Genomic DNA, 24,558 nt, shown 5'->3' with positions numbered 1-24,558 from the left:
TTATTCTTATTATTATATTATTATAATATATATTTTTATAGTAGTAATAATACCTCATAAATAGTGTAGAAACGAAGTTATGTTTTTATTTTTATTAAAATAATATATAATATATAAATTATGATTATTATTTTTGGCAAAATAAATGATCATCGAGTAAGGTTATCGTAGCTTTTCTATATGAACATCGCAAAACATGTTTCTTGCTCTTTGGAATGAGTTAGAAAATCAAAGCATTAGTTTATGTACATACACAAATAAGCGGCTAGTTCACGAAAGCAAAACACACACTATTCAAGCGTCTATATGAATATTGTAAGGCAGATTTCAAAGAATGCCACTATAGGAAACTTATTTTTCACGGACAATATCGAAAACGTTTACGTCAATAGTAAATCTAAGCATAATTCTTGACCAATTTTGATGAACATTTAAGATCTCATTTTAAATATGAAGTTATAAGCGATGATAAGTCGGCTTTTTCGAATTTTTGAGAAAGATTTATTTCCTGAGAAAAGAAACGCGTCAAAAATGCTGTATTCTTTTTCGAGAAATTTATGCATAAAAAAGATTCTTTCAAAATTTTAAAAAGTGGATTACTCGTTTAAACTTCTATTTTTTAAATGATATTTTGTTCATCAAAATCGGCTAAGAATTCTTTGTTGATGTAAATCATTACAAAGGTATTAGAATTGATATGTAACCTTAAGAATCATCTCAAACTGAATTCAGTTTCGTGTGATTAATTTTGGTGTTAGGTTACCTCAAGAATAATATGCGATTTTTGGACAAGCTATGACATCGACGAATACCAAAAGAGTCAAATCGAGTGAGATGATCGAATCTTACAAGTGCGATTGATAAACTCGATAGTATCGAAATATTTACATATATTTTTAAAATAAATTTACATTTTATCCATGTAGAAATTTTGAGAAATTAATCGTCGCTTATTATTGAAGTATAAATTTAAATATTACATATAAAAATATTTCGATACATGAATCATGGATGAAATACGGTTCCATTCGATAAAACAAAAATTTAACAATCAAAATATATTTTGCATGTCTCAATGCGATGCGAATTAATCGAGAAATAACTCCGATCGCTAGAAAATTTTTGACAAATTATCTTTCCATATTTTCAATAACCCGAGCTACGTAACGCGTTAGTAAATCATTAAATTTAATCGTAATATCATTTAGATAATTTATTATCACTTGCAATTCATTCGTTTTCAAAAAATTCTTCAAATGTCTAAATAACGTCGATATATTGTATTATCGATCATTGATACACTCTAGTGTGAATTTTTGATAAGAAAAGGAAGAAGGTTCGACGAACTCAGGTAAGACAGAGCAGACCTCTCGGTAGGTTGATGATGACGCTTCGCCTTAAGCTTGGCACAGCCCGATAACGAGAGACGCGTTCATCCTCCGCGAAGCGTGATTACGATTGATAGGCGCGTCTCGTTCCTTCCTCTTCCCCCGTCTTCTTATCTACGTACTCTACGGTAAAACGTACGAGATAAGTGATTCCCTCTACTCTATAGCTTAAAAGAAATTCTTCGTTTTTCTCTCTTTCTGTTTCTTTCTACAAAGAGACAGATAATACCATTGTAAGAATAGCGGTAATTTAACGTCCTCTATCTTGTATTCTTTCTTTCTCTCTCTCTCTCTCTCTTTCTCATACTCTACGGCCTACGCCATTACATATTTATTTACTTGACGCACATCACAGAAAAGTTCTATGTACATATTAGCTAGTCAGAGAAAAGCGTACATATGTAATTGCTCGCGTATCAAATCAACGTTGAGATGATCGCAACACAAGTTTCCCTTTAAAATACATTTTATATATCTATACTATGTTTTTCTCTTTCTCTCTCTCTCTCTCTCCCTCTCTGTTTTCTTTTTTCTTCATTTTTCTCTCCCCCTTCTCTTTCTCTCTTTCTTTTCTCTTCTCTTTCCTTTTTTTTACTCTTGTAATCTTTTTCATTTCACCTTTTTTACTCTGATTGTCCCACGACCGTTTTTTAATCACTATGAAACACACTAACATGACAAGGTCAGGAATATGTCGTTTTCTCCCCTACTTTAACCCGGATTTTGCACCCCAACTTGGAAACTATAGTACGGTGGTTATCTGTGCTATGTAGAAAAAAAAGAGGGTCGGCTGGAGAGCCGAGTTTGTTGTTTTATTGCCGTACATCGAATAACTGCGAAGTAAGGTAGCCTTTCCTAGCTATAGTCGCCCTGGAAATGTTCACGAGTGGTTATAGCCACATGTCAATGGTGTCACGTATAAATGGTATATGTGTGTGTATATATATATATATATGTGTATTCTACGGAAATATAAGCACGAAGCAATGCAAAATAGGTAATAGACAAGCACGATGAATCCATTAAGAAGTAACTATTGTTCAACTAACTGGCTCGATATACACTAGCGTACATTGGATGACCTGTTCGCTTCCACGTGTGCCTCCGTTGTGTCCTGGAGAAGTCAGTTTCTTCGTAATCCATTGGTATATACCGCATACGCCATATACTCCCTCTTTCTTTTTCCCTCTCCATACCTCTCTTTCTCTCTTTCTTTTTCTCTTGCTTTTCTCTGTATACTTACGGAATGCATTCCTTTCATATTACTTCTGTTTTCTTTTTCTTCTCGATAATCTCGCTTAGCTTAAAATTCGAATCCGACGTGACAACAATAACTTCCGTTAAACTTTTAGTATTTTTAATTTGTCTTTTTAGTTGAAATCACTTCAATTGTTCGAACAAAGTCAAGTGCAGAAATTTTTGGAGCTACTTGAAATTGACAAATCGTTTAAAAGAAATTTGAGTTATTCCAACAATGATATATACGAAGTGTACGATCGGATATCGAAGAAAAAAAGAGTTTCAGTAAATAGTTTGAAATTCGTCTTATAATCCCTAGTAGAAAAATAATGTTATACTTTCCTTAATTAACAAAATATATATACACAAAATATATATATACACACACACACATATATATATATATACACACAAAATATATATACATATGCGTATGTGTGTGTGTGTATTTTGTTAATTAAAGAAAGTGTAATGTTATTTATATATATGTATAATGTTATATGTGTGTGTATATGTGTGTATGTGTGATATCGAGAATTTTGATCGATGCTTTGTGCGTGAGATGTGAGCAAGCAATGTGCATAAGTGTATCGTTTTTTGTATCGGTCCACTTAGGAATTTTCCGAGGCTTTATTTCAGTATGAATGATTCTTTGTGTTTGTGTGTGTATGCATGTATACAAGAGTAAGGCTTGGGATTTCGAAGAAAAGAACAAGAGGAAAGGCGAACATGACGATCGACAGAAGAAATTTTCAAAAAACACATGAAGCAACACATGAAGCAACTAAGACGTGACTTTATTTTTGTATAGTTTGTGTTAATTTTCTTCAATAAATTTTTGATTTTATTAAAATCACCGATAGCACTCCTTCATTGGCTCTCTTCTAGCCACTGACTAATTACTACGGAAAACAAAAACCACTAGTCATGCTCGTATTAGCGATACGTAGCGCCTTATTTTAGCGTAAAGTATGTTCATTATTTCTATTTATTCGAGTGCGGAAAATTGTTGATGGAATTAAAGATAACGCTAAAGCATGAAAAAAAGAATGAAGAAAGTTAAGTCATTAATGGCAGAGTTTTAAACAAAGGCATTGTTTCATTGATCGTAAAGAACTCCCTCGAGTCGTTTCCGATTCAATGTCGTAACAAGATATGGTGTTATCGAGGATATCTCTGCTTCTTTCTTTCTCGTTGTCTTTTACTCTTATTCTCAGAGGCGTCTTCCCGAATACCTGTACCTGCGTTTCATAGCCATCCGATGTTTGCAATCTTATCGAGATCATCCGGAACAACCTATTGTCAGCGTGTGGTTAACCGTGACTATCTAAATTAGAATCAGTGTTGACGATAGGCTCTATTTTCTCTCGTACTTCGTCATTCACGCCATTGACAGCGGTTCTTCTCTTTGGGCTCTAACATGTATGTATATATATATATATATATATATATATATATATTAGATGTATATATATATATATATATATATATATATTAGATAGATATATATATATATATATATATATATATATATATATAAGAAATTTACATCAGGAGAGCGTAAAATTTCTTTTGAAAGGAACGTAAGAGAGAAAGAAAAAAAAATAAGAGAAAGAAAAAGAAATTTTACGTGATGTCTCTTGTACGAAAATTGATATACGTGATAAAGTATATATTTTTAAAAAATGCCATTACCAATTTCCATGGTAGCGGTAATGATGATAAAAAAAGTAGTCAGATATAGATCATCGCATCGTGGATAAGATAAGTTATTACGCTAAATGGTTGTTGAAATTAGTTATGGTTTGAGGTAAGTAAAAGCTTGTTAAGTAGATCGTATTTTGAAGAAAGAGAAGGAAAAAGAGGGAGAGGATAGAAAAAGTCAAAGTAGAATGGCAATTTAAGAAAACAGAAAAGGAAAATGTGAATAAGCGTGTTACAAATGAATAAAAATGATAAGTAGCACGATTGAACGTTTCTATTATCGTGATTCCTTGGTCCTCAATGAAAAGAAAGGAAATTACAAACGTACATAAATGTCTTTCTCTTCTTTATTTTTCTTTCCTCTGTTCGAACGTGAAATCAATCGACTCTCGCCTAAGTACTGATAATGTAGAAAAGTTTATCATACGCAACAATCACGTTTACGATGAACGAATGCGAGTACCCATTTGATAATAAGCGTTTCAGTCGACTGAAGTTCTAGAACGTGCGAGAACGTCACATCCGCAGCGCATAGTCACACCTCACTGCCGACGCAAAGTGGACTAACCCTCTTAATTGGAAACGTTGAATGAATTCGAGCGTAGAGAGAAAGGGAGAGAGAAAGGGAGAGAGAAAGAGAGAGAGAGAGAGAGAGAGAGAGAGAAAGAGAGAGAGAGAGAGAGAGAGAAAGAGAGAGAGAGAGAGATGGCACATTGTTACCATCGTGAACTATAAAGCTTCGATATAGGAAATTCTCGCGATATACACCAACATATGTATCTATCCACATTCTCGCATTGCACGTGTTTCTACGTAATTCTTGTATTCGGATATTTTTTCTGCGCGGTTTTTATATTTTCTCTTTCTTTTCCTCTCTTCACTCCTTTATCAGATCGCGAATTCAAACGATTCACGCAACGTGCCAGCAAAACGGGAAATCCGTTCGTTAATACATTTCATGCCGTTCATGTAAAAAGAACAGTATGTCTATTTGCGTATACATTTTTATGACATATCGTTGTAATATTTTTGCGAATGTTTTCAATATCCAATTCAATAGTGATACAATACTTAATACAACTGTTCATTAAATCTAATAATACATACATAACTGTTTTTCAAATGGAGAATGTTCTTATACTGAAGAATTTTAAATGCTTGTAATAGGCATATTTTGTTTCATATTATTAAAGGTTCAGTCATCAAGAATGTATAATGGTTTTATAACACACATTTTTTCCCTTTATATGTGCGCGCGTGTGAGTGTTTGTGAGCGCACGCGCGCTAGTTGGACAGAAAAAGTTTAAACTACGTAATATTTTTCATGTACTGTAGTATCTATCGCTTTCTTTATTTAAAATGTTTAGGCCAGCTAGAAGAAAAAAGACTATAGTATCGTTGGTTATAGAGTACATATCGCTGTAATAAATAATGTCGCAATGCAGAGCCAAAATGATGCTGTTGTGCATGTATGAGGAGTACATTGATCAAGATAAGCGTTACCAAATCGAAGAAAATCAGGAAAAACTCTGATGGTAGTGAGAAAAAGGAATAGTAGTAGTTATTGTTATCCTCTATGAATTTCTCCTAGCAACGTACTGATCAAAATCAAGAAAAGAAAGTAATAAGTAGAGAAAGGAATAGTAGTATTCAGAGAAACACATAAGAAAGTACATGCAAAAATTTTCATAAAAAGTTTTATGTATTAAAATAATCATTTCAAACTTTTCTTCAAATGCTATAGATATTTTACGTACTTCTGCAACTTTTGAATCAAATTTAAATTTATAAAAAAAAACCATGCTCGAATTAAACTCGATTTAATTGACATTTTAAAATGCTCTAAATTCACAATATTAAAAGTGTATCGATTGACCGATGGATATCTGTAGTTTATGATACACGTAAAAATTTGGGCTCTACAAGTCACAACAAGAAACAACAAATCGCTACTGTGAATTCTACCGAAACCGCACGAACTTTTTTAGTTACCTGATATACCTGTCGTATTCTTTTATTCTTTTGTTATCGAGAATGATATAAAACAACGTTAATGAACGTTTTTCAATCAAGTTTTTACCTCGGCTTACGATCTTCGAATCGTTGTAAAAATGTATCTAACGAAGAAAATCTCGTTTAACGCATCCATCCGAATTTCTAGTACTTTAAAAATACAGTGTATTGTAATCCTTTGTTCAATTAAATCAATTTCAAAAAATTATTTCATTAAATCAGAGATTGAATATCTACGTAATTTCTTTGGATGGTTTACTTCGACTTTTCCGCTCGAATAAGTGATATTCGTACATAAAATCGGCTGTGGAGAATACTCGCAGCTTAGTAACTACTGATAAAGAACGTTATCAAGCGACACGTAACAAATATTTCTTCCACTTTTCTATTTCCAGTATTTTATCTTACCCAATTTTTGATACGTGCAAATGAAGGTTCATGTAATGAATATGTATATATTTCATATATCATATATATATATATATATATATATGTGTATGTATTAATATAAAATATATATATATCGCATATATATTATATTAATCAATATCAAGGAATCATTTGGTAAAATCAGAGACTAAATATCTGCATAAAAGTACATATATTTCGATGGTTTATATCAACTTTTTTATATGCATAAATGAAACTGATAAAATTCACTAAAATTAAAAAAAATATATATATATATTTATCTATAATATATGCAAAACGAATAAGAATAAAAATCTCGTTTCTTTACTTTCTTTCCTCTATTCAATCGAAATCGTATCTTCGCGAAGTTCGTAGCTTGATTTATACACACATAAACTCGCTCCGAATCGTTATCATCGATCCCATAGGTCAAACTCGTGGCCCGTTCCAGTTTCTCTCTATCGCATATCGTCGATTTCTCATAGAAAAGTGGGCTATTCCCGCGCTGCGCATTGTACACGTGCGGTATGATCGAAGCTAGAAATTAAAGATAATGAAAAATGTAAATCAAAAATAAGAATGTACTTTAGAAGAAAACGGGCCGTCATCAACTTTGTTTTCATTAAAATAACTCAAGTTAAATTTGTTTAATTAAAATAAATCAAGAATACGAATTTGAAAATTTCTTTTTCGGTATACAGATTCTGATGAATTTATCAGAATTCCTTTCAGAATTTTTGAAATTTTATTCAATTTGTACAAAATTTTAGATATCTTTCTTCAATATTACTGATGCTGACAATAATTTTGTATAATCTTCTCATAGCAAAAAAAATGCCAAATAATCAATAATTCATCTCGAAAAGAATATCAAATAATCTGTAATATAATATTCCAATTTGATTTTAATTCCTTTGAACTATTTCCTCTGAAATCTTTTTCGTTAGAAAATAATTTGATGAATTAGAAATTAGCGCATATATTTAGAAATATCTTATATATGTAAAGAATTTCCTGATCATTAAAACTTGTTTGATTCCCGCCACTTTTTGGCTTATATTGCGGTAACGAGAACATATTAATGAAAGAAAAAGCAAAAAAAGAGAAAGAAAAAAACAAGCAAGCGAAATCTACAAACATATTGTAACAACGATCTCGCAATATGGGCAATAGAGAACCAACGGTAGTGAGTGTTAGATAGTTAGGTAGAGCGTAAATATACATAGATGTATGTATCATCGAGACAAGGCGAGTCTTGTTCGAGATCTACGAGCCGGTAAAGGAAGATGCCTAAAGATAAGAGCTGTTCGTTGGCCGTGCGAACGATTGCTACTGTATACAGTGTATACACTTATTCAGTACCGCACGCACACTTTCTCTCTCTCTCTCTCTCTCTCTCTCTCTCTTTCTCTCTCTCTCTCTCTCTCTCTCTCTCTCTCTTTCTCTCTTTCTCTTTTTCTATTGGTGGACACGACGTACGGAAGCGTTATGAAAATATATCGTACATGGTTATATATATCCATGTGTGAGTAGTAAACGAACACATCAGCTCGTGATCATAAGCCATACACCACGAAATTAAGAGCGGAAACATGCGCTGCATCTCCGTTTAAATCGATGCTTTCGATGAAAAACATTTATCAAAACAAGTAGTTAAATTGTGAACTCCGCTCGTCTGTAAATAATGTATCTGATGACAGGCATTCGACGTAGAGTGTCTATGTTCGCGCTCGCCCGTTCATAACTAATACGGGGAAAACAAGAGAAAGAGAGAGGGAGAGAGAGAGAGAAATAGAGAGAGTGAGTGAAAGAAGAAATTTGTCGAACCAAGTAAAATTTAGTTGGCCGAATTGAAAGCTGTGATGAAAATTTTCCGGAAATGCGGGTTCACCCGTACGTGGAAAATAATTTGATTAACAAAACGGTAAATCGTTGCATTGATGTTAGCTCGTGGATGCAATAGAAATACTTTCAATAGATCGCTTTTGAAGTTGATAATGAAATAAATAATGTATGAAAAGATTTGAAAAAAAAAGAAAGATGATATATGGAAAAAACAGACAAGTCAGGAAGCAATTCCTAGGCATTTGGAAACGGTATAATTCGGAATGTTCAAAAGACAATTACAATAATTAATTCTGCACAGTTGAGAGAGAAAGAGAGAGAGAGAGATAGAGAGAGAGGGAAAGCGAGAGAAGGAAAGCAAGAGAGAGAAAGGTCGCGGAATAGAACATGTAGCATGAGAGACGTGCTTATGCAGGCGGAATGAACACAGGTAACAAAAGAGTCGTTCACCCTGTTTTATGTTAACAAATATCGTTGCACTAACAAGCTGGTGGTCGCAGAGGGAGCCGCAGGCAGTCACCTATGTCGCTGCAAATAAATTAGGCGTCCCTTTCGACCTACTTGCGTAATTAAAGTCCCCTCTTCATAGCGCTAAGAGAAATGAGGAAACGTGTGGTGCGAAAGAAGAAGAGAATGAGTGAAAGAGAAAGAGAAAAAGAAGAAGCAAGTATAGATCTATTAGTCTTCGATCAATTGACTAATCTTACACCATCTTTCCTTATTTCTTCTCATCTCTACCTACTTCGACAGCATACTTCGAGTATCCTTTATCTTTAGCATTTTCTACTTTAATTTAATCGTGAAGATTGTTCATTCAAGGATGCATTCAAGGATCATTAAATCCGCATGAATTCTTTCAATACTTCAGTGGCTGGTATTAGAATCGAATTAAAAGAAGAATACACATTCAAACCCATATAAGTAATACGTTATTAGTGCTCCGTTTATGACAGCGAAAAAAAGGCGCCGAATGGCGTAGTTAAATGTTAATGGACATTTCATGAGAATTATGATAACTTTCCGCGTTTAATGCCTGATAATTAGTCCTGTAATACGTTAATTTTTCATCGAAAAAATGTGAGGATTACATTCTATATGTATAATGAATAAGAACATTATGCAATGGCATAGAATTAAATTAACCTAATTAAATGTTCGCTCAATATATAAAATATTATTAACCGAAGATTTATCACGATGAAGGATGTACCGTTTGGTGGCCGAGAATTTTATGTAAACAGTTCGTGAAAATTTCATTCCATCAGAATAGCTCGTTAACAGTAGTATCCCAAAAGACTCGCTGACAAATTTTCACAGTTTCTCTCTGCTCTTCTCTCTTTTTCTCTTTTTTCTCTCTCATTCTCGCACCATCTTCGTCTGTATGCCCGCACGCCCATTAAAACGGCCGGGTGCAATTACGTTTAAAAATAGCGAGAGACACGAGGAGGAGAGTCTGTTGCGCTCGATTGCATCAGAGACTACGACAACGACGTTGACGACGCCGATGTCGACAAAGTCGAAAAAATCTCTCTCTCCTCTTCTCTCTCTCTCTCTCTCTCTCTCTCTCTCTCTTTCCATCTATCTATCTCTTTCTTTTGTTCTCTCCTCTCTCTTTTCTTTTTCTCCCTGTCCTCTCTCTCACTTGCTGATTCTAATTACTGTCCTCTTACTTCATCTCAAGAACGCACACGCTCACGCTCGAAGATACTAACCTAGCGCTGAAAGCTAAACGTTTTACTTGAAATATGATTAGTGGCAAAATTTTAGACGTGGATAAGATTAGTACGCGGATATGTTCTTACGTTAGAAAAATGGAGTGAAAAAACAGTTTGGTCTTAAGATTTATTACGTATAATTATGAGAATATGAACTTAGTGGTGAATATTTTTGGATCTACGAAATTTATCGAGTAATCGGTAATTTTCGCTTTGGTTGTTTTTCGAAAATTGATTTTGCTCGTTACCCCTGTAATCTTACTTCCAAAAAAATAAATATTCGAGGTTCTGCAAGAATATTCGAGGTTCCTACGACCTGCGAAATCGCTTAGACAAGAAATAATAAAATGAACGAACGCACAACGCATTTGCTAACACGCTTCGCGAAATATAAAATATTTTGTTTTATGAAACGTATCATAAGAATTAAACTTCCATTTGGCTTTAGTTTGTTGGATCGTTTGCAAATAATCGAGAGAAGCTTCAACATTCGGAAAAGAAGAAGTATGTTGCATCCGTTTCTCGTAAATCGTTCTTGAGACTAATTAACGATAACATGAATATTAAGTTGAATAACAACAGGAAGAAAAAATAAAAGTATTTTCTATTACGTTCTCCAATGTTTCTCATATAGTACGTTCAAATATACCTTTGTTCACAGTTGTTTTGTTTGTTGTCAGTTAGATATAATATCTAACTGATATTGAAAGCAATAGAAGCTAAGTCTAAATGGACTAGCTCCTTATGTAGATCGTATCACAATGTTTCATGTATTTTAGCAATTTTAATATAAACCGTTCCAAGACTTCAGACCATTGTTCCGAAAAAATGAAACGTTTAGATGAACACATGAACATTCTTCATTTGTACACAGGAAAGTCAATGTAAGCCGTTATTTGATGCATAACATTTCTTAAGTTTTAACGTAACATTTCTTAAGTTAACGTAAATATTGGCTGCATCGGAATACTGCTTTCTAATCTTGTCAAATAGGATGTGCCAAATACGATTAACTCGAATTTGTATGTAGCTAAAGTTAATGACTATCATAAATATCTCTTATTTATCAATTTAAATAATAAAATATCTACGAGTATTTCAAGCGTAAAAATTTGTGTATATATATATATATATCTTTTACATGGAATGTAATTTAAACAAGTGACAAAATTTCTGGCGCGCAATTTCATTCTAAAGTCAATTATATCGATTTGCGGTGATACAAGATTTTATAACTTTCTTAGTTATTCAGCAAGTATATCACGCGTATCAAATTGGGGAATTATTAGGCTACATGCATACTGTCAACCAATCACCAGCAACTAGATTCTGCCGATAAACTAGGTTCAAAGGAATATATATAATCGTATTCGCACTTGATCGTGGCGATTAGCGAGTCGTCGGTGATCAAGAAAAAATGAACAATGAACGTTGCCTAGTTTGTCGAGTCGTGGGCGACTCGTTTGGTCGCCGTGTTTAGTCGTCTAGTTTTCTGGTTGTTCATCAATCTAGTTGTCGACGACCATTAGATTCAAAGAAATATATAAGTACGTACGGATTTAATAGCGATGACTACGAAAAAACGAACAATACACGTCGCTTAGTTATTTGATATTTCGCCTATATAAACGTTGACGATTGATCGACAATACGTAAACAGCCTTACCGTTCACTTTTCGCTTATCATAATCGTTTGTTGCTAAAACCAATTATAAAATGTTATTTATTTAACATTCAATATAAACTTGAATTTATTTATAATTCAATTTTTGTTGATATCCGCATCGGCCATTTACTCAGATGATTTCTTTCACTTGTCATACGCAAAAATCATACGAATTCGTCTGTGACACCTTTCTATCGTTCATAAAAATGTTCTGGTATTCAAGTTAATTAGTTTGCGTTACTAGAATGTGTGTCAAATTCGAAGCGAAAATTAAAAATATTTTATTTAAAGCTTTTATTAAAAGTATTGTATTTAAAGCTTCGCCTCTTTACGATAAATTTTTCTCGAGTATCTCGAAAATTCGATGAAAAGAAAATCTAGAATAAAAAGAAGAAACACAAAAATACGGAAGAACGAATGCATATCGAGAAATGAAACTCTCTCAGCGATAAAATCGAACGCTCCCCGCCACGAATCTAAAACGTGGCATTTAAAAGTAGAAAAGGTTAAAGTAGTGTTCTTTGTAAAGGTTGTAACAAGTAAATATACCATGGATTTAAGTCCATTTGCGGCAAACGATAAGCTGCAAAGAAAGAGAAAAGAAAAAGAAACATAAGAGATAAGTTGAATGGATAACAGCCTTAACTGGCTTATTGTAGAAATTCTTATGCATTTCTTATTTTAAAAATAAGATAAAATACTATCTTTATATTCTTAGAAAATTCTGTTAATTAAATTATTTTTCATGTTTTGATAAATATGAAATTTTAATATATAAAAATTTTCTAATAATACATAACAACTATAGAATGTAAATAGAAATCAAAAACTAAATCCAAAAATGTATAGATAACATGAAAATTTATTTATAGAAATTGAACTTATAGAGACGAAGGTTGAGGGACAAGAGATAGAAAAAGCAAAAAATGAAAAAAAGATTGAGAGAATGAAAGAGAGAGAGAGAGAGAGAGAGAGAAAGAGAGCAAGAAAGAGAAAGAGAGAGCAAGAAAGAGAAAAAGAGAGAAAGAAAGAGAGAGAAAAAGAGAGAAAGAAAGAAAGAAAAAGAGAGAAAAAGGGAAAAAGAAAGAGAAAAAGAGAGCAAGAAAGAGAAAGAGAGAGCGTGAAAGAGAGAGAGAGAGAGAAAGAAAGAGTTGACATAACGACAATTTGTGCTCGATGCCGCAAATTTGAGAGAGAAAAAGGAAGAGTTGACATAACGACAATTTGTGCTCGATGCCGCAAATTTGGTACATAAGAGGCTCGGGTAAAGCGACTCTGTTATCGTCGATGCCAACTGGTGAATTACTCTGCAACCTTAAATCAGTCGTCGACCAAAGCGAGTATAAAGCGATCGAGGAACGAAACGCTCTGCTCTCTGCATCTTGAAGTCTCTTCCTTTCCTCTTTCTTCTCTTATAGTTTCCTCCTCCTCCTTCTCTGTGCTTACCTCAATAAGAGGCTGGACACGCCGTGAAAAGCAAAAGAAACAGTCTTCTTGCCAGCGTTTCTTCTGTCGCTTGCCATCGTCTTAACTCACGGAAGAAGACTACCAAGAGAAAAAGAAAGAGAAGAAGAAAAAAAAAAGAGAAAGAGAGGATAAGGAGAAGAAGAAGAGAGGAAGAGAAAAAAGAAGTCCAGTAGAGCAAGAGAACAAAACGAAAGGAAGGTGGAGTAACGGCTTACGTAACGACGGCAAATAACGCTAATGAGCCTACTCCGCCTTTGTTTCTTTTTTATTCTTTTCCACAAGATAGAAAGAGATAGATAGATAGATAGATAGATAAATAAATAAGTAAATAGATGGTTAGATAGATAGAGAGAAAAAGAGAAAGAAAGAGAAAGAGAGAAAGAAAGAGAGAGTGAGAGAGAAAGAGAGAGAGAAAGAGATACAGACAGAGAAAAAAGAAAAAGAGACGCTCTTCGTCTCATTTTGCATCTTTTGGCAAAATTTGTTTTGTTCTATAAACGCTAGGAACTAACACATGCATAATCGATCGAAAGCATATTATATACAAGATATAAATAGATACACTATTAAAAGAAAGTATTTGATATCTGTACTAGCACGAGTGAAATACAAGAATCAGATTATAATTAAATTGTCTAGAGCACTCGAAATGTGTCCAACCTAAAAGATATTGTAAGTTTCGCACGGAAAAAGTAGCATGGCTCATTTGAATATTTTTGATCATCTTCGCTCTTTATTCGTTTAAGAGTAATGGATATAATTATATAGAAATTGTTTAAAAATAATGAATATAATTATATCCATATTGGGTCGAAATAAACTATCAAATCATTCGAATAAACATATTACCAATGTATGCATATATATATTATAGAAATTTTTGAAAATTAGCGAATAATACGTTGCATTCGATTGATGTAAGCCTAAAAAAATTGAGATATCCATTGTATTGGAGATTTTCCAGTACAATGATTAGGGTTGTAATTAATGATATTTACTTGTCTATTGGATATTGACCGTCTCTTCATATCTTACTACATTTACCAATAATTATTATTTTACATCCAGCAATCTCACATAAATATTAGTTGCGTACACATGTAATTGGTATTGTTTATAAAAGATAGAAAGAGAGAAAGAAAGAAAGAAAGAGAGAAAGAAAGAGAGAGAGAGAGAAAGTTTTTTTGTCGTGACGACGGATGATGGACGTTTGATTCGCCGACGTAAGCACGCTCAACAAAGCGTTACTCAAGTCCATCTTGTGTCACCCAGTAATTTTTCATAATCACGCGATATACGCAGATGGTCACGCTTATACGGTAATCGATTGTCCTCGTTAATCTTCTTTTATACGGTATTTCTAGGAAGATGCTGTCAAGATACTCTATGACTTTCTTCAACTATGCTTTTTCATTATATTGCATTGCAATTGATAAATTTGCCTTGAGAATAATACAAAAAATATAAAGACGATTTGTTTTGATTTTAAAAATGCAATGTTGGACAATTCGAATTAATTCGTTCAAATTTCGTGCATTAGTTCAATATCTTAATGCACATGAATTAATTAATCGAATGTGGATCCGTTATCATAATTAACGTTAAATAATGCTCACCTGGACTGGTCTGCCATGATAGACCACCGATGAACATTTTCCTAGAAAAAAAAAGATGATTCCATCAGCATCGCCATCAGCCAATCTTCGATGTTGAAAGACGAAGGCGGTGAAAGAGAAAACGGGGTAACTGCCAGCAGAGGGTAACTTCCGGTATTTCTTAGCCCTCTGCGCAGTCTCCGTTTCTCGACGACAGGTGTCACCACACATCAACCAACAACCGAAAAACTCACGAACGATTTTTTGCCTTTCTTTTTCTTTTTTGCAATTTTTTTTTTGTAGGAGAACTCTTCTCGATCTCGATACGGTGCGCAATCTTAAGTAAAAAATTTTCAGAACACGACTTCCGTCACAAACGAGCGCATTTCCTGCTTTAATCCGAGGCTCCCCCTGTTCCCATTACTTCCGGACACACTTAAGCCCATCCACGCAACGATATTGTTGATCGGAAAAAATGAGGGAAATTCGAATTTATCGTTTAATTACGGTTTGCCGCCAGTGCACTAAAGTACCTGATCCATTAAATTTAAATGAAATGAGAACATTTCGAATAAAAGCTTCGAATGCCGTTCATGAATTATACACTCTCATCGTTACAAAATAGATCGATAGATACGCGTGAACAGGATCCATTCATCGGCCGCATCTAACACAACGTAATGACGAAGAGAACGAGGATGACAACGGAGAAGCATGTGCATTATCCGGAAGATCGTAAACGACATTCTAATTTAACGAAGATAAGATCGATTTTCATATCACATACTCAGATGGAATAATCAAAATTCATGGAAACCGGTCTATTATGAATCGAGTTTCCTAACGTGCTTCCACTTCGAAATATCTTTCCGAGCGAGTGAGCGCACGTGCAATCTCTAATCATTTATATAATGATAATCTGGTATGTATGTTATACATCATTATCGCGTAAGTGAGCCAACGACTAGTGGAAGCGAAAGATAAAAAAAAACCTTCTCTCTTCCTTTTTAAGAATTTTTACACGACGCTAATCTACTCGTCGTTGTCATAATTAAATACTAAAATCTCGCGCTCGTCGCGTAGATGCTAACGAAGATAACGCTCTCTCGCATAATGGTCGTAATCACGTGGTAGCGCGTTCGAACATCGATTTTCTGAGGCACGACAGCCTCGTTGTGAACTCCCACCCACGCGCTTTTCCGTCTATCCTCCTCCTCTCCCTTCTTCCGTTTCTGCTCCTCCACGCTCTCTCCTCCGTTCCCACTAAAACGCTTCTAGGCGTCTCCGTCCTAATACTTTTACGCGGTAATCTGGTAAACGTGTGCCATTTTGGAGAAGATAAACACAGACGACGAAGAAATCACTTATGAATTTCTCGTATTAAATAGATCAACCTAAATCGATCACTTTTTATACGTAAAGATATATAACGGTCGGAAGAGAACAGAGATTCTTCGCATGTTATTTTTATCCACGCGTCACGATACGATAAAGAATGACATGGACTACCCTCGTTTTTCTTTGTAGGTTACGTGGTCAGCAACTCACGTAATTCGAGCAGAAGAATCGGAACACTATGTGATAGACGATATCACCTCTGACGACGACAACAACGACAATGAAAACAATGACGACACCGACAATGACAATAGCATTACTAGCTATTTTGATGCGTTTTCAATTTCTTAGTGAATGCAACCAATTCGAATATTTGTTAAAATCATTTTAGACGAAAAGGAATTATACAGAGATGTAGTCGAGTGTAAAAGAACGGAGAGGAAAAAAGAATAAGACCTTTGCTTGGCGGCAAACTATTCTCCTTCAAGTTTCTTTCGGATCGTTCCATTCATTTATCCTTTTTACGCTCTCTTTCGCGCGTTCCACGCGGACCAAAGGGGATGTCTCCGACGAGGGGTAAGGGGACGCAGGGGAATGCCGAACGCGCTTGAAAGAAGGCGCCACCGGTCCGAGGAGAGAGAGCACACTACCGTGACACGCATATTACGCGCCCGGCAAACAAACACCACGCGCGCCTGCTCCACCGAATGACAACAACGACAACAACAACAACAACAACAATAACAATAACAATAACAATAGTAATAAATAGCAAAATCGACATATATATATACTATATATACTATATACATGTATATCTATATACTGTCGTATTGAAAAGTATATATATATATATATACATATATATATATAAATATGTATATGTGTATATATATATAAGCAGAAAAGTATATATATATATACATATATATATATATATATATATATATATATATATATATATATATAAACAAAAGCATCAACAAACAAGAGCAAGTAGAAGGCACGACGCGCACGATTATCATTCGGAACGCCGACAGAGGATAAAAACTAAAAGGATTGACGTAACGATATGCGATTTTCTTTAAAGAACACTCGCGCGATATATAAACACAAGTGAGATTATCGTCGCGTTACTTTTCACAAGGAAGCAATCCGTCCTTTCGGTCGGTGCTATTATAAACATTGCTGGTGGATGTAGGTGGACGATCGATTTGGCAGAAGCATGAAGATATGTACCCTGGATCGTTGGGCACCTCAGCGGGCGACCCGCTCGCCACGATCTCCTGATTCTGAGATTCCATAATGGCGCGCGGCGCACGGCTCGTCGTCGTCGCAACGCTCTCGCCTCTTCCCGAGGATCACGAATGAAACGGAAAAAGCACGACTATTAAGAGAGAGCCGTCGTTCAGAAAGTGATTCTGCCTGTTTAGTCCTCGTATGACGGCAAGACGTCGTCGTTGTCGTTGTTCTTCCGTTTACGACAACGATCTTCCTCGTGTTCGTTGTTGTTGACCGACGGTGAGAGAGAGAATCTGCTGTTTGCTCCTTTTCTAACGGCGAAGAAGAACGTGACGTCTCTACTCTCACGACGAGAGTATCTTTTGTTTCTCTCCTCGTCTTTGATCCACCAGTAATACTGACTCGTGTTGTTGCGAAAGAAGGAGAAAGATGAACGATAACCACACGACGTCTTATTTCCCGTATTTCGCGTCGTGTTCCTCTCGCGCTACGTGCTCCCTCGAAGTACTACGAGAACAACGAGAACGACAACGATGACGAAACGTACGAACGAAACGCACGTACGTCTCGTACTCGTGTACGAAATGATAAACTACTCCGAGTGGTTGCGTCAAGCCGGTTGACGACAACGACAACGACAACGATGACAACGACGAGGACGTAGAGACGAAGACGACGGGCGCGACGATAACGACGGCGACGACGAGGAGGACGGTTTACGATGAAGAAAACGTAGATATCTTCTTTCTTTTTTCCTTCTTTTCTCTTTTCTTTCTTTTCTTCTTCTTCTTCTTCTTCTTGATCTTCTCTCAATTTTTTTCTTTCATACGTTCTTCACTTTCTCTCGCGCGCGTATTCTCTCTCTCTTTCTTTCTCTCTCTCCTCTCTTTCTCTCTCTCTTTCTCTCTCTCTCTTTCTCTCCCTTTTACTCGCTTTCTCTCTCTCTCTCTCTCTCTCTCTCTCTCCACACTCTCCCCTACTACTGACTACTAAAAACTAAGGAGAAGGTGAGAGGTTACGTGGCTGCGCGGTATGGCAACTACTGATGACGGGCGGCGGCCGGTACTCGGACGTGCGACGCGCTCTGCGAGAGGTTCGACGCGACACTGCGCTCTCGGCGCGGGGCGGGGGAAGGGGCGACGGGCGGGGAGGGGGCCACCGCCGACGTAGTGGTGGTGCGGTGGCAGCGGGACGCAACCGGGTCGTCAGCGGTGGTGGCGGTGGCTGCCGTGCGGAGGGGACACGAAGAAGAAGCTCGCGCTTGCGCTTTCGCGAGCGAGAGGGCCACCGCTGCTGCTGCTGCTGCTGCTGCTGCTGCTGCTGCTGCCGCCGATACCGCCGCCGTTGCCGCCGCCGTTGCTGCCATTGAAGGAACGCATACCCGCCTTCGGACGCGGTCGGCTCGCCTGTTCGTGCGAGCAAGCAGGAAAAAGGCCGACCACCTACTCGCCTACACTACTGAAGACCGATGGCTACCACTAGTTCGATCGTACGTGCGTGCAGATCAAAATCCGCATAGCGTCTTCCTCAACTGATTTATTTTCGCCTCTATCTTTTAATAATCATCTCTTGACTGTTTTTATCAATTATAAAATATTTCTTTTGATTTGAATTTTTTCGCTTTGAAAGGGCAAAACATACAATGTGATACTTGAAACAATTTGGAATTTAAAAAACGTGTTATGAAAAGTACTATGGGATCAACACGCGAATTTCTATGTAATATTCTGCAAAACATATCTCTATTAATTTCGAATTGCTTGCGTTAGGAATAATTTACTTGGAATAAATGTATATGTACGTACGCGTAATAATATAAATTTTAAATCCTGATATAATTCATAGACAATGAGAAAGTTTTGCTAGAAATGAATTAATTGTTCAATTAAGTAATTGGACTGAAAGAAATTAATTTTTATTTTCATATGCAAGCAATACAGACAATTGCTAAAATTTGATCGATTCTGGGAGACAGCATCTTCTGCCGACAAAATTATTAGTGGCAATTGAAGATGCCACAAAGAGGGATCTTCTAAGACCTTTCACACGCATAAACGATCCGTTCTCAATGAACAGAACTGAATGCAACAATATTGAATTAACAACGAACTCGTTATGTATACGATGACTACGCTGCCCACAATAATGGATTGTTATTTGCATTCTAAATTTCTCTTACAAAATATATATTCTCTTTAAGTAGTAAAGTGAAAGGAATGAAAAGAACAAGTTAAACGCATCAATATTTGCGCAACATTAACGTAACTTGCTACTTGAGACGCAAACTACAAAGAAAATCTATAATGATTGAGTAGATAAAATCATTATTCACGAAGATTAAATAACAAAGCGCTTTCTCCTAGGACTATCTTGACATCGATATTCGCGGTAGGTAAGAAAGGAATCTCCAGATCCGAATTTGTCGCAGTCACGCTCGTCTACTCCTGACGACGTTCCCGATGGACCGTCAGGGAGCTGTCAATCACCGTTCAGGGACTTCTTGGAATCCCCGAACGACGACACGTACTAGACGAGCCGTTCTAACCTAAACTGGATGATAAGCTATCGTAATTAACATATCTTTTTCTTAGCCTTTTGTACTATTGCATTTGCATTATTCAGAATGGAAATGCACAGTTGGTATAAATAAATGTGCATAGCACGTGCACGAAACGCATATGTATAATGAATGTATACTTTTATATGTCTAAAAACGGATGATTACGTGTCCACATGAAAGATATATATAATGGCGTAAAGTATGTTAAAGAATATTTACCATTATATATTTAATATTTCCCATTGCCTTATCCTTGCTTGTAAACTCTGATAAAAAGAAAAAGCCGAAATTATTAACGTGTCGTGTTTTTAAAACGACGAACAAAATAATGGAAAGTTAAAACGAGGAAATAAATATCTTTAAAATGCCTGTGAATCGAAGATCAAATTGAAAAAATTTTTAGAAATCTTTGATAAAGTCTTTTAACTAGTTTTGTCTTTTCATTTGAAAGAATAGACACAGATTGCGACACTTTGTAAAGCAAAGGCGGTATCTCATGTGTAGCGAGAAAAATCTATACAACCAGTGAAAGTCTTGTGATTGTCTAGCAAATCCCTGGGGATAGTGGGTGATCACGAAATTCAAAACCCTAAAAACATAATATTCATTTCGTTTGTTAAGAATTTGAAATAAATTTAAATTGCTTTTACAATCTTCATTATTTCGTTATTATTTTATATATTTGAAAAATGTTGAGATCTAATTTTCAATGTAATATTTTTGTCAATTTTTTGAGTTTGTTCTATAATGATCCGTCACTGTTTAGGAAATCGATAAAGACCTAATGAAGGAGTGACGTGGAAAAATTTTGGCATGAGGATTTGAAGGATGGGGAAAGGAATCGGTTCGTTGGGTGCGAGGTTCGCCGCGTCATCCGACAAATCGTGAATCCGAGAGACACGAGGAAAGGAAAATACCGGAAGAGGAGGGGCGTTTGAGCAAAGCATCGGGACCAGGGGGCAATTAGTTAATTGAATTGATTGATGGATTTCGTTCGCGTAACGCGCGCTTCGACTCAACGTCTGATTGAGAGTCTCCACTCGGCCTCCATGTGTACACACAAACCGTCTACCCCGCAGCATTTCGCACCCAATAAAGGATTTGAACGTGGCTTTTAGAAAGTAAGTAACGCGCCTACCGTAAAAAGCAGACAGAAAGAAGAAAGGAAATAAATGTTACGATCGTTCTTAAAATTCGTGCTTCGTTTACAGGGCTATGTAGGTATTAGAAAATTTCCTTCCGTGTGTAAATATTTGAAGAATTTGACAAAGTTATTCTAATTACAACGCTGAGCTAAACTAGCTTTACCACGCCCAATAGAACCTTTCGAAAATCATTTTAATGAATACGAAGATAAATTCAACAATAAGATTACTTCTCGCGGGTGCCTCTCGAATTAGAATCGTGGATCTCGCGAGTATGGTTAATCCAGTTTTAAAATGCGCTACAGACACACTAATAAGTTGAAACCAGTCAATTAGAGCGCTTGCTCCGGCGTCCTAAGCAAACACTTGCAGGTGTTTGAACGGCGTTCGCGGCTATGTTGGGCACGGTCGGTGCGAGGAGGTGTAAGGCCAACGAGAAAGGGTAAAAGCTCCCTCGGTATGGTGTCTACTAATGTAATATCGCGCATGGGAAGCAAGAATAGATGGAGAAATGCGTCGACGAGCTCATAGACGAGACCCCAAACCAAGTTACGTCTTCTAATTCTCTATATGTTGGATGGACAAAAAATATTTATATTCATTTTATAAGAAATAGAGGCGCATTTTTGATGATAAAATAGTCATTTAATGTAATATGGGAAGATATTCGATTAATTGCTACAATCTTTTATTTCTCTTTTTTTCTCCCTCTTTCTGTCTTTGTTTTTCTCCTTCATCGATATTTGTAATCTTCGCGTTCGCTCGTCGTACGCACGTCATTTGCCATGTTGCCTTTCGACAAAACTTTCAAACAAACTCCGAAGCTTTAGAGAAGTGAATCGCGCTGAGAGTGACAGAGGGATGTCTTTCCAAAGACAAAGACCGCGCTTCTTGCTGAGACAGAGAGAAGAGTGGAAAGAGGAGGAAAAGGAGAAGAAGGGAGAGGACCTAGAGCTCTATCCTTTCTTGTCTTTAGACAATTCTGAGGGAAGACGGTTTAGGCTCGTTCACGAGAAACTCGGTAGATCAAAGGGATTTTGAAGATCGTTCGGTAAAGCACGTTTGACTTTGTGACTCACGTTTTCAGCGAGCGTATCAATTAGACCACACCATTAGAAACGATCCTACGTAGTATCTACTACCACCACTATTCGGACCAGACTTTACGTGTCGTGAATGTATCTTTTCAACAAAGTTCTAACCCCGTTAACATTGCGAAAGACGTTACCGTCCGTAACAAAAGAGCGCGAAGTAGATTACAAATACTTATGATATACCGTGGAGATACTTTGAGATTCGTTCATCGCCCGCTTTGCGATGGAATCACACTTTAAAAAGAAATAAATATTTATTTATTGCTAAAAGCTTTTCAATGTTAACGTTAGATTAACATTAGATCACGAAAGTGATTAAAAATAAATGAATGATAAATATATATCAAAATGATGAGTGATGTATTTTTTACTGTATACACATCTAAATTATTGTATACACAAGTCTAAAAATCAAATTGCGCCTATAATTGTTTTCTCTTTTAACATAGCAATAAAGGGTTCAAAAAAGAAAGAAAAATATGATGCAAAAATGATCGTGATCACAAAATCGGGTATTATATTGTGATAACCTGTTAGCTGGAAATGACAAGTTAACTCGCCATAGGAAAATACTTCTTCAGCGCATAATATGAGTTAACTCATCAAACAACTTTAAAGACTATGCACATAAATTTTAAATTGTATATATCTTTTATTTTTTATTATCAGTTCATTGAGGACAGGCTTATGTATTACGAAATATATAGAAAATATTATAATAATAAAATGAAATGACAAAAAATATATTTTCATACTTAGTACATTTCACAACGACGTAATGGACATAATAAATAAATATAGTAATTGAAAAATTAATACCACGCATTCCTTAATTATAACAAGAATATGGGGTACGTGGACGTAAATAACATCCAAATTGCGGCTTATAAGGCATCAAGAAACTGACTAAAAAGATATTATACAAAAATATTTTTATACATTTTGGATATTATCTACATGAATTCGTATGAGCTAACTAACGAGATGGTGGAAAGTTAGATAAAATATATTTCTTAGTGAAATATACTGAGAGAACTATTGCGCGTAATATACGCTTTCATATGAGTTACGAGAATCTACAACTTTACCCAATTATCAATCAGTTACTCCGAAAGCAACATGGTTCACTGAAAGGCATTTCTCAGATTATATATCTAGCTCAGCATCCAAAATAAATGTAGGTCGTAGATATATGCTGTATTTAATGAAAAAAAAAATTCTTAAGAAATCAAGATATTGGTATCCCATCTATGAAATAATATTATCCAATTATATCATACTGTTCAATAAAACTAATTTTCTTTGAAATTGTTACCTTATTTATCGAAGAACATCCATCTTTGAATTCCCTATTGTTTAATAATCGTATAAGGTACAGAAATTATGACATTTCGTATTTACTACGAACATAACGAGTTAACTCATCTCTGCAAGTTTGCTATGGCACGTGTAGAGTGCGCTTTCGGTAAACGAGCTCCCTGGTTAAAGGGTTAAGGCTCCCTGAACACGATGGATTGCGTAGTTAATGATGCTCATCCCTTAAAGGGAAGTTCTTCTTAAGACCTTTGTATAGGGACGACCTAATGACTTTCTCTCGTTCCGAAGAAGGGTTGCTTGCAAGAGCTAGTCGTAATAGTGGTAGTCAGTGTGTCTGGCACTGAACGTGGCAACCATAGTGAAATATCATTAATCAGGTCCGTCCGTATGTCTATCACTGTCGTCGTTTCATTGGAGGCCGAATCACGTGCGAACAACCATTAAAAAGGTAAGAGATGCCGCATTGAGGAACAGCTTTCGCGCTGCGTCATTAAAACCTCGATATTAAACTCGTTCTGTAAAATTTCCTCTAATATTTTTATCGTATAAATAATGAAACTGATGGCGATCAACTTGTATACGAATTAGAAAGAAAAGGGGAACGTTTCGATTCTGAGAAAATTTTTCAAAAATTTTTTTATTTTTCTCAGATTGACTCAAGGCATGTTGTAGAAACATTATCCCTTATTGGAGAAAAGTATTGATTATAATTTTTCCTATGCATTTATAAATAAAATAGCTTAAAAAGGTAAGGATATATGTATTTAGGTATATATGTATGTAATACTATTCTTGATAGCATGTATCAGTATGTATACA

At 35.6% G+C, this 24,558-nt stretch overlaps 1 protein-coding gene and 1 long non-coding RNA gene across 14 annotated transcripts in view; one reads left to right on the top strand and one right to left on the bottom strand.

Annotated features, from left to right (window-relative positions):
* The window catches only part of LOC124951706 (RNA-binding protein Musashi homolog Rbp6), a 596,819-nt gene extending 578,076 nt beyond the window's left edge, over positions 1-18,743 (bottom strand). For 8 of the 12 annotated variants that reach the window (XR_007101704.1, XM_047500522.1, XM_047500531.1 and 5 more), the window contains exons 1-2: positions 17,519-18,743; positions 15,065-15,105 (exon numbers count right to left, since the gene is read on the bottom strand). Coding sequence is in view for 10 of the 12 variants with exons in the window: in XM_047500522.1 (XP_047356478.1) it covers positions 15,065-15,105; positions 17,519-17,685 (208 nt within the window). In the remaining 2 variants the exon portion in view is untranslated. Of the gene's footprint in view, positions 1-15,064; positions 15,106-17,518 lie in introns of those variants that run through there. The other 4 variants (XM_047500547.1, XM_047500538.1, XM_047500552.1 and 1 more) reach the window with 4 other exon arrangements.
* LOC124951784 lies at positions 18,411-23,730 on the top strand. Of its 2 annotated transcripts, none has more exons than XR_007101711.1 (2): positions 18,411-20,190; positions 20,950-23,730. It is a non-coding gene; the product is annotated as an uncharacterized LOC124951784 (long non-coding RNA). The 2 variants fall into 2 exon arrangements; XR_007101712.1 differs by having other exon boundaries at positions 18,411-20,382.
* The last annotated feature ends 828 nt before the right edge of the window (positions 23,731-24,558 follow it).

The sequence above is a fragment of the Vespa velutina genome, chromosome 1 (assembly GCF_912470025.1).
Source record: "Vespa velutina chromosome 1, iVesVel2.1, whole genome shotgun sequence".
Lineage (NCBI taxonomy): Eukaryota > Metazoa > Arthropoda > Insecta > Hymenoptera > Vespidae > Vespa > Vespa velutina.
This window is presented reverse-complemented; position numbering and strand designations above follow the sequence as displayed.